At 44.5% G+C, this 10,541-nt stretch overlaps 1 protein-coding gene across 2 annotated transcripts; it reads right to left on the bottom strand.

Moving 5' to 3' along the window:
• Window positions 1-635: 635 nt before the first annotated feature.
• bmp2b (bone morphogenetic protein 2b) lies at window positions 636-7,114 on the bottom strand. Of its 2 annotated transcripts, XM_030406222.1 has the most exons (3): window positions 6,592-7,114; window positions 5,218-5,585; window positions 804-1,931 (listed from the first exon to the last, which is right to left on the bottom strand). In XM_030406222.1, the coding sequence occupies exons 2-3, from the start codon at window positions 5,570-5,572 to the stop codon at window positions 1,015-1,017; spliced, it is 1,272 nt and encodes a 423-aa protein (XP_030262082.1). In that variant the 5' UTR covers window positions 5,573-5,585; window positions 6,592-7,114; the 3' UTR covers window positions 804-1,014. The 2 variants fall into 2 exon arrangements, with proteins under 2 accessions (XP_030262083.1, XP_030262082.1); XM_030406223.1 differs by lacking the exon at window positions 6,592-7,114 and having other exon boundaries at window positions 636-1,931; window positions 5,218-5,577.
• Window positions 7,115-10,541: the final 3,427 nt, after the last annotated feature.

Here is a 10,541-nt window from a genome sequence, read left to right as displayed (position 1 = left end):
TGTGTGTTTGTTTGTCTTTATTAATTAAAGTGCCAGTAGGCTCTTTTCTTGTGAGTTTAGTGGTGTGTCTGTCTGACACAGATTGCAGTCTTTCTGTCTCAGATCTCATTATAAACCTTGTGCCCTGTCAGAGAGTTCTCCGCTGCCCTGCAGATCAACGTCTTTTTCCTCTAATAATATCGGTAAGGAACAGAAAAAACAGGAGTTAGCATGTAGACGAGCCTTCCCAGGGATCTCTGCAATAACATGTAATGCATGAAAACATGCTCTGGTGTTTTCCTAATCCTCCCACGGGAGTCTATCACATTTGCGGGCTTGTAACTTGTCACTCCCGTCTTATGACCCTACAGCCTCTACTGCAGTTCATCACACCAGCAGCACCCTGACCCGGCTCTGTCACTTTCTTCTCTACGCTTCTGTTGTTGTTGGTTTCTAGTTACATTTACCAAAAGTGCTTGTTTTGCCATCAGAGTAGTGTGAGCTTCTTGTCATGTGCTCTATTTTCGCAGCTAATTTCTGTCAGAATTCGAAACTCTGTTATTCGTGCCCGCCACACACGTCGACCCCCCCCGACACAGACACATCAGCATTGGCTCGTTCACTGGAGTTGATATTGGAAAACTAGACCGACCACGTTTTTTTTTTTCACGATAAATACACATTATTTATTTACAAATAAAGTGGTTATAATAGAAATAAATACAAAATAAAAATCTGAGCATTATACTTCATGTGGTATTGCACCCATTTTTCGAAATGTACATCAGAAATACATTTTCAAAACCAGTAAAGGAATATTCCTCTGATTAAAATATTTATTTTTCCCAACTTTACGTAGACATAAATATATTCATATATAGTTTTTTTTTTCTTCTTCCACAATAGCTCTGTTTTGTCTTTCTTTCATATAAATAAACGTCTTCATTGGGAAACCGGGTGTCCATAATAACCTCTGATGTCTCTTTCAGTCTCTCTTGCCCACTCTGTCCTTCTATCAACAGCAATGTCAGTTTCTCACCGGCAGCCACATCCCTCCACCACCATATCCTGGTAGTTTTTCAGGATGACCTTCTCATATTCATCCAGGTAGAGCAGGGAGATGGGGCTGAGGTCAGTGGGCACGCAACAGGCTCTGGGGATGTTTGAGTTGACTGAGTTGACCAGCGTCTGCACAATGGCATGATTGGTAGAATTGAGGTGGTCTGCTAGGGGGAACGGACATTCCCCATGGCAATAAAAGGCGTGGTAGCCAGGGGGCGCCACTATCCACTCGTTCCACCCCACATCACTGAAGTCCACATACAGGGCATGCCTCTTGCAGCTGGCCTTGTGCTGGTGCTTCCTGCGTTGTTTGCGGAGCGCCGCCTGACGTTTTTCTCTTGTATGGAGTACTGAGTCCCCACGGCCGTCATGGCCATACGTCACCAGCAACGGCCGAGCCTGAGGCCACGAGTCCTGGTCCTGGTGCAGGGACCGGCTTACCCTGACGTGCCTACTTTGTCTCTGGGTATGCTCCTCAGCCTTCTCCCCCTCCTCTGGATGAAGCACCTCCACCATGAAGCCATGGTTGTTGCCTTTCCCAGAGGTCCACTGAGATACAGCGGGGCTGACGTCAAAGCTCTCCCAGCGGCTCAAAGAGTCCTGCACTAGCCGTGTGTCCAGGAGACGTGCCAGCGGCTCCCCGCCATGAGTGGCAGGAGCTCCAAATAACTCAAAAATGTTGATACGATGGAAGCCACCAACATGAGCACTGTCGCTGGTTCTGTTGTCTCTGGAGCTGCTGTTGTTGGGGGTTGCAGCTCCCATGACCTGATCCCTGTAGATACGAAGCTCTGCAGAGGTGATGAGCTCCTCATCGGGGATGGAAGTGAGGTTGAAGTAGAACTGCTGGGTTGTCTTGCCTTTCAGACTGGCCAGGGCCTCCATAGACTCTACGAGAGATAGCACAGAGACATACAAAGTGTTAGAAGATTTGGGGTGAAACGCATGCCAGACAAAAACAAAGAGTTTGTGCTTGGTACAAGAATGAGACACAACATATATGATTGAAGTCTAGTTGGCTTCATTGGTTCGCTGTGAGCAGAGAAACAATGGCCAGGGGTGTTTTCTCACATGCTTTCTCCAGCTCTCTTTCTCTCACTCACACACGGTAAACCACAGCCTTCTTTCTGCGCAGCCAGCCAAGCTGCCACGTGGTTATATAGGGCGGGTGTTTGCCATTGTCACACAGGCATAACATACACATCAACACCGCACAACTATTACTCAATAGGCAAATTCTCACCGACTACGTCATACTGTCATTAGTGACATGCTCATACATTCACCTACATTTAAATTTCAGAAAATGAAAGCAGAGCGCCGCCATCTATTGATAAGATCAGGCACGCTAGATTGGCGGCCTTTGAATGGCACGTTTGCCCTGAGAGGATTTGCTGCAGAGTGCAGTTCCCACAATGGGTGTACACGAAGAAAAGTTGTACCATATATTTAGATATCATTAAGGATCAGTACGAACAAAGAGCAGCATGGAAATCAATAGGAAACTGATTACCCAAAAGCTACCAAAATGCTAACTGTTACATTAACATTTACAGAGCCGGCAAACTCTGATATATCACTTGTTAGTGTTGCAATCTGAGAAATAATCATTCCTTCTTAAATTCATTACCAAGAAAAGAAAAATGATTCTATTTATATCTTAAGTGCACAATGTTTTACATTGTATTATTAAATTAAAGTCTGGAGTCTGGAGATGCCATCGTCTCTAAAACTGCGTTTGAAACATCTATTTGTCCTGAGGCATATGAAAGTCATCTACACAATACCAATGATCACATATATATATATAAGATCATTGGTATTTCCCTCTAAAGTGTAAAGTAAATGACAGAAATGTTAGTAAAAGCTGCAATTTTCTTTGAGGCAGCCCCACTTTGAACTCTTACTTTATGAAGTTCACAGATGATGTATAGACACACGTTTTAATCTGTTTGGTGTGGTAAAATAAACACAAACTTTGAACTCTGCGCTGTTTCAAAGGAGGCATTTAGGAAATTCCACCATCTCATCCTAAACCTCCCTCCAGAGGCACAAAGACCTCAATTAGGCCTATCACTCCTCATTTGATGTGGGAAAGCCCCCTGTCTCTCGTTCCCTCTCCTCTGTCCCCAATCCCTTTTTCTTTCTTTCCTTCCTCAGCTCCCAAATCCCCTTCTCCCTCTGTTCTCTCAGCCTCAAATCCTCTTTTCTTCCCCCCCCCCCCCTCCTCCTTCTCTGTCACTCCTCCTCTGTTTCTTTTTTCGCAGCGGCGTTCTCACTCTCTCTGTCTTTTCGCTCCTCCAGGAACGGCTGTGTGAACAAGTTGAGGCTTGTCAAAAACGTGTGAACCACAGATATGAGTGTATCAACATTCCTAATGTCTTTTTGCGCCGCATGCCAAAACTTAAGATAAAGGCTAATGCCGGGTCATTCATCACGGACCTGTCTCTGGCAGCCACTTCCTGTGTAATAGTGGAAATGTTCTATTTGGCATGGAAAATGGTTATTTCTGAAAACTGATAGCAGTGAAACTAATTATCTTAGTGAAATTAATATCAGCAGGCAGATGTGATGAATGATTGGGGCTGTTTGCTTTGATGTCCTGCACTTACATCTGTAGATACATGCTTATTATACGGAGTAGCCATCAATTGCACGTCTCCTGACATGGGAAGACTAACAGCCCGGCAGCTCTGTTAGCATAGGATGAAAGAGCCAGGGGAGCGTATGTAAACACAGTCTGAACACATTCGTAATGGCCGGTGGTGTCAAGGTGTGTGCTGGCCGGGTGCAGAGGTTTCCAGTAGTGGGCAGGAGGCAGTCACTCAGCTTGGCTGCCCAGGCCAGGCTTGTTTGTAGTGTGTCAGAGTAGCCACTGGGTGTCATTGCACTAGGCCTCTGGAGAGCACCCAAGCAACCACTCAACCACCACTCTGACTCACCCCTGATGGAAACTTCCCCACTCAAACACTTAGGACTCTGTATAAGGACTCTGTGTAGAGCCCCTATGGACTCAGTCACTTGTATGTTGTAAAAACTGGAACATGGGCCAGAGGAACGTGAACGCTAGATACAAGAATTGCCATGTGTTTGAGAGCAAAAGTAACTTTTTCTTTTTTTTTTGGTCATGCATAAATCATTTTAATATCCTGGCCAAATGCACCACTCTGTTGCCCAGCAGTCCAACCTCACATAAAAATAAAGTTATTTTTAAAATTCCACCTGTTAGATTATTTTAGACGGTTTTAAAATAACCCACAGTAACATCGTAACATCGCATAAACACAAAGTGTGCGACTGGTGAACTCGTGCCCCCTTTTTCCAAGGGTCTCCGAACCTTCAGTGGAGTGAGCCTGATTCATCTGAGCGGCACAAATGTTGCTCGGCAGTAAAGTGAAATTAAACTGAAACACCGAATTCAACAATAAGCGCGTATCCAGCATATAAACTAAGTGAGCAATTATGGTGTTATTGGAATGTGCGTAATGGCGCACAGCACGGAGAGAGAGAGAGAGAGAGAGGGGTTGATTTGGAAAGAATAAGGAGCAAGAATAAGGAGCGCGGCCCCTCCTCTCCCCCTGCACCAAGCACTAATTTCAGTCCTGTTAAAAATGACTCAGAATTCAGTCTGACACGATGACTTTGTCATAATGCGTGTTAGTCTAATGTCATGTCGTGTGTTATTGAAGTAACAGGGCGATGACTATCACCTGCGCAAAGGCACACCGCCTTTATCCTGCTCCTGCGGTGCGTGTCTGGAAAAACTGTTTTCAGAGCCCACGCAAACACCATCAATTATTAAGAAACAAATTACCCCAGGGATACCACCGCCCCTTGATGTTTTTTGAAGCCTGTGACAGCTGCGCCGGGGGCATGTTTGGTTAAAGGTTGCATCACTACTTGTACGAGAGTTGGCTTAATCGTGCATGAGATGCTTGTTTGTAATTGTCTCACTGACTTTTTGAAAAAAAAAAAGAAAAAATCACCAAACGTAATGAAGCGATACAAATAACTTGGACGCGTGTCACCTGTAGAATGACTAACGCTCCGTAAAACAGCGAAGACTCTGAAGTTCAGTCTTGACACTCTGAGTCATGTTTAAATATAGGTTTGGGTTGTCTGAGGGAGCCCAGGAGCTCTCCGGCTGACAGGTAAAGGTATGTCACTAATACATACCTTCATGGTGAAAGCTTCTAATCGTGTTGGCCTTGCTGGCGGCTCTCTCTGCGTGCTTCCCCATGCTCTTGGGTCGTTTAGTGCTGTGGTCTCCGTTCGCTGAGTGCATGCGGTAAAGGTCCACCATGTACTGCGGCACCACAGCTTGCTTGCTCGGGGTCGGCCTGCGCCTCAGTCCAAACATATTGAGAAGCCGAAGCTCAAACTCGTTGAGGAAGCTCTCCGACTGCTGTGGGGTTTGCTTCCCAGATTCGCTGTACTTCCTCCGGCCGACCTCAGGGATAAGTCCCGTGGCACCTTCCAGCAACACCTGAGCGAGCAGCAGTACCATGAGAGAGCGGACCACGGCGACCATGATCAGTCAGTCCCTGTGGAGAAAGTTGGTTTTTCTGTCAATACACTGGTGCTGAGGTATTGACATGTGGCAGACACAGCAGGGTGGGGGGGGGGGGGGGTTTCACTGCAGCATTCCCCAAGCTGTGTGTGTGATCCCCCCCATACAGTAGGAATGATTGAAGGAGAGCAGGTTAAAAAAGAGAAGACACCTCCTCACTTTGAAGTCAAACAAAAAAAAAAAAGAAGAAGGGAGGGGGGGTTGTGAGTAACAACCCTCCTGGCAATATAGCGTGTCTAAATGTAACAGAAGATTGATCTTAACATGAAGAGAAACATGAAGATATCAAGGTGAGGAAGTTGTGAAAGAGAAGCAAAAAAAAAAAAAAAAAAAAAAGAAGGGGGAAGGAAGACAAATCAAAGACAGTTGTGGGGGAAGGCTGCAGACATTAAGTCTCCAATTAGAAGAGATAAGAAATCATGTTTGGTTGAAGTGATATGAGGAAGACGTGCAAGTCTACATAGGGCGAAAGATCACAAGGAGCATGAAAGAATGTCAGGGAGAAAGAAGAAGAAGAAGAAGAAGACGCAGAGCAAAGCGGCAGGAGAGGCAGTCAGACGCTGCTACAAGCGTCTATTTGCAGAGGCTTTGACCGTCATGTATAATCATAAGGGATAGAGTTACTTCAAGAGGCTCGCAGGTGTTAGATCTGACGTGCGTACCAGGAGCCAGATGTAGCCCGGGACAAGACATCAAAAACATCAAGAAAAGCCTAAATATCATCGGAGCAGCACAGCCTTCCACAGAAACAACTTTTTTTTTTTTCTTTTCTAAACAGCATTTTGTCTTTCCTCGAGGTTCAAATGGGAACTTTTACGCACACACCCTGTTAACATATACGGTGTCTGTCGTGAAACGTTTCCCCTCACGAAAAGTTCCATTTTTCTACCTGTCGATTTGGCTCCTTTGTTAAAACATAAAACACGTTTTGAAAAAAAAAAACAAAACATGCATCAGTTCTTTCTTTTTCTTTCTTTTACCTGACGAGGAGGCGCTGTGTCCGGTCGTCGTTCCACCTTTGTGCTCCGATAAATTCCACATTAATTCGTGTTTAATCCACGCTGCTTCTCCTTGGGGGACCAAAGACAGCCCATGCCCTTCGCCGATCGCCTCTCGCACATATTCTCACCAGCTGCAAATTTCGGGTTAAGTCTTGGTCAGCGCGGAAACGAAGGAGAAGAAGAAGAAGAAGGAGAAGAAGAAGAAGGAGGAAAAAAAATATGTTAAGTCTACGAGGAAGCGGGCTCGCGTAGGCAGGACCGATCTAAGTATAAAGCATCTTGGTTGAACATCTTCTTAAAAAAAAAAAGAAGAAGAAAAAGAAAAAAAGGAAAAGAACACGAGAGAGAGCAGTTCGCCGAGACACGAAGTTGAGCGGAGCTGGCGTGAAGAGGAGATAAGCGCACTCCAAGTGTCGCTCCTTTGGACCTTGTTGCTTCGAGTTGGGGAGCGCGTCGCGTCTCTCCTCTGTGCGCCACAGCGTAGTGGTTGAATTGATTGGTGCCTTCTCTTCTCAGCAGCCACTCTTTTTGTCGTACAGTGATGTCACCAAGGGGCTGTCAATCATTTGTCCGCGATAAAGCACCTCCTGCGGGACCTCTAACCCGGAGGCTCCAAAAAAAAAAAAGAAAGAAAAAAAACCCCTTCTCATGTCAAACAAACACACATTAGGAGCCACAGACCCGCTTTTTGATAAGACTTCTGGGTTTCACAGGTAGATTTTTAAACTTCAGGAGTTAAACTATTAGAAAAAAAACATGTGAGAATAATCTTACTAATCTAAATCATATTGGAAATTAAATGATTCTTGAGACCCCCCTCCTGAATGTTTTTTAAAACCATCAGCATATATTTTTAACACCCCCCCCCCCCCAAAAAAAAAAAAAAAAATCTCTATCCTCCTATTATAAACAACTTTTTTTTCTCTCTCTTTGCATCTTTACACATCCTGGAAACTCACACCATTAAAATAGCTGAAAAAGTCAACATTTAAAAAACCACACTGTTGCTTTTTAGTTGTTGATTTTCCATACATAGGAATAGCAAATCGTCTGTTTACTTTAAAGTTTTTAAATAACATAAAAAGAGAAAAAAAAAATGGCTCGTCACGCTCCCCCCGTGTTGTGCAATGCTTCCCCGTGAACGTGACCGCAAAACGAGCAGAAGACATGTCAACTCCCGCTCATTAATTGATCGAGGCGTTAATAGCCGGCTCAAACATTGTTTAGCTTTTGGATTAAAGGGGGGGGGGGGGCTGATAGATAATGGAATGACAATGTGTTGCTTTTGCGGTTTTAAAGGATTAGACCCTGTACATGTGTGTCTGACACCGGCGCTGATTTATCCGCTCTTCATCCTGGATCAATCTTTTCATTTCATTCCAGTTCACAGCAGTTGATCAATATATGAGAGGCAGATTCAGGCTGCACACATTGCTCTCTCATATCTACGATACTGTGAGAGCCAAGCGAGAGAGTCTCATGAGACATCCATTTATCAAGACGGCCATATTTTTTCACTTAGTTCGGCTAAAACTGTCCAAAACTTCTCTTTAAGAGGCTGCTTCGGTCTGAAATGAAAAGTGCACTCAATCTTAATGTGCGTTGAATGTTATACATTTATGTTTGAAGAGTACCTGCTGTATTTGTGCAGTGCGTGCTCCCGGTGGCACAAAAAGTGTGAGAAAAACTTTTGCTGCATTGTTTTTTTTTTTGTTTTTTTGTTTGTAGCCTGTGGGGTGTAGTCAGCAGCATTAACGTTTGGGTCATCTCCATAAGAAAAGCCCCCATTGATTCCCTCTAGTGACTTCCATTAGGTGATGATGGTGGGGCAGGCGGCTGTGTTTTGGCCAAAGCACCGGACCTGTTTTCCTCGCAGAGATGGCAATAGATTAAATCCCACAGAGATCACAAGATATCTTTGTCTCCTTCCAGGACAATAACATTTCATGAGGGATAATCCCAGATCATCCACTTAGCAATTAAAATACAGAGAGGCCCGTGGGTGCATGCCGTTACCTGAGTGGCGGTGTGTGCTGTTCCTCGGCCTTCCCCTCGCTGGATCCAAGCGCTCGTGATTTTACACTTTTTCGGTGGTAAATCTCTTTTGTCTAATCTTTTTTTTTTTTTTTAGTTTTTTTTCCAATGAAGTCCTTCCAGTCGAGTTCTTTCATTCGTTTGTTCTTCCATTCACTCGTAAAAAGTCAAGGTGCGGGGAGAACATGTGCACTCATTCATAACACTTAAATCTGCTCCATTGTCATGTTAATCTTTTGGCAGTGACAGTTAGGTCTCTGCTTTTATTTTTTTTTTTGCCCAAACACTACTTGGTGAGCGGAGTGCTCTAAAACCCAAACCAAGGTAAAAGCTGCTCGGCATTTAGATGCTTTAGATTTTAGGGGATAAGGCCTCGCACAGTAAGCCGTGAGCATCTTTAATTACCCGAGTGAGAGGATTAGAAAGAGAGGGCTTTATCTGATGTTTTCTCCCTTTTTTTTTTCTTTTCTTTTCTGTGTATATATAAGTGTGTGTGAGTGGGCATATGAAGGTGTGTGTTTTGAGTGCACGCACACACACACACACACGCGTCTCGTACTTGCCTTGGCGCAGCTTGTGTCAGGAATGTGTCTAGCCAAGGCTGTTGAGGGACTTCATCACAGCGGTTTGAGATGATCATGCAGCTCTGATAACCGCGCATATCATTGTTTTGGGCCAGATACATCGCCGCTTATCTAATCGCTCGCCGCTGATCCAATTACCTTGCTGATTGAAAGGACAGCACCACAGAGCGATACGCTGGCAGCCAGAGAGGGCAGGTAGAGAGATTATGCTATCTGCAGGCACAAATGAACGACCTGCAGGGGAGGGCTCCGAGAGGTTAAACTGCGACTCGGCCAGACAGCGACCACCACCATCACTGCGCTCACTATTTCCTTCCAGCAGGCGTTTTTGTTTGTTCATGATAGCAGTAAATAGTCTCTGAAAGTTAAAGCATAAAAAACCTCAAGGTCAAGGCGGAGGTACTTCGCTGTTCCTTAACGTCACGCAGCCATCCGGCCCATTAGGACAAACGGTTTACAAACTTCTCTCTCAGGCAGTATTTTCTAGATGTTCTCCTCTCTCAAACAGCAGCTTATAGGAAGGGGAAATATTAGTCAAGTTGGAAATGCAGTTGTCAAAACAAGCGCATATGCTGCGCAAGGGTTCCCACACTTGTGTTTGAGCTCAGCTCCATAATATTTCTGTAAGATATGCCCTGCTCGTTTTTTTTATGGTTGTGCAGCAGTGATTGAGTTTTCACAGATGCCGTCGCTACAGGAACTTTATGTGAGTAGTTTACCACGAAATAACAGCTTCGAAATCATTTGGATGGTACGCCGTCTTTCCCGTTCCTCATCCTAAATGCCTGTTCTTTCCGTAGAAGATACGGTCTCCTGCAAGAAGTACGCAATGCTTGAAAGACCGACGTCACTCGCTATCAACTACTGATCTTCAGCCGAGAGGAAGCTAGCGCGGTATTCTTGGCAGATGCTTATCATTTGTCCAACCTACTACGCACTCAGGTGGGTCCCGTGAAATTGTGACTGTTACAGTAGCCTGAAAAACAGCAATTAAAAGAATTTGATGAATTCAATGTTTATCATACCACAAATGAAACAGGAATGAAGAGGTGAAGACATTTTAATCCGAAGAGAAAGATCTTTATTGACTGATTAATTATGCCCTTTGTTTTAATGACTGAATAAACTGAAAACAGAATTACCTTGGCGGACCCTGCCACCTTTCTGGCTTCAAACAATGTTCTGTGGACCTTATTTCCCCCTAAGAACAGCTTTCTTATTCAGTTTATATTAAATAAAACCTGACGAGGTTTTTTTTATCACGTAACACAAAGATCCTCGCCTGTGTGTTGTATATTTTTTAAAAGTCAG

Source organism: Sparus aurata, chromosome 22 (assembly GCF_900880675.1).
Source record: "Sparus aurata chromosome 22, fSpaAur1.1, whole genome shotgun sequence".
In the NCBI taxonomy this organism is placed as follows: domain Eukaryota; kingdom Metazoa; phylum Chordata; class Actinopteri; order Spariformes; family Sparidae; genus Sparus; species Sparus aurata.
The sequence above is the reverse complement of the archived record's forward strand: the minus strand, read 5'-3'. Positions and strand labels throughout refer to the sequence as shown.

Bases quoted from the DNA above. Each gene is read 5' to 3' on its own strand.
- bmp2b (XM_030406222.1), bottom strand. From the start codon at position 5,572: ATGGTCGCCGTGGTCCGCTCTCTCATGGTACTGCTGCTCGCTCAGGTG. The intron at 1,932-5,217 runs GTATGTATTAGT...TATCTCTCGTAG, and splicing joins TAGAAGCTTTCACCATGAAG to AGTCTATGGAGGCCCTGGCC.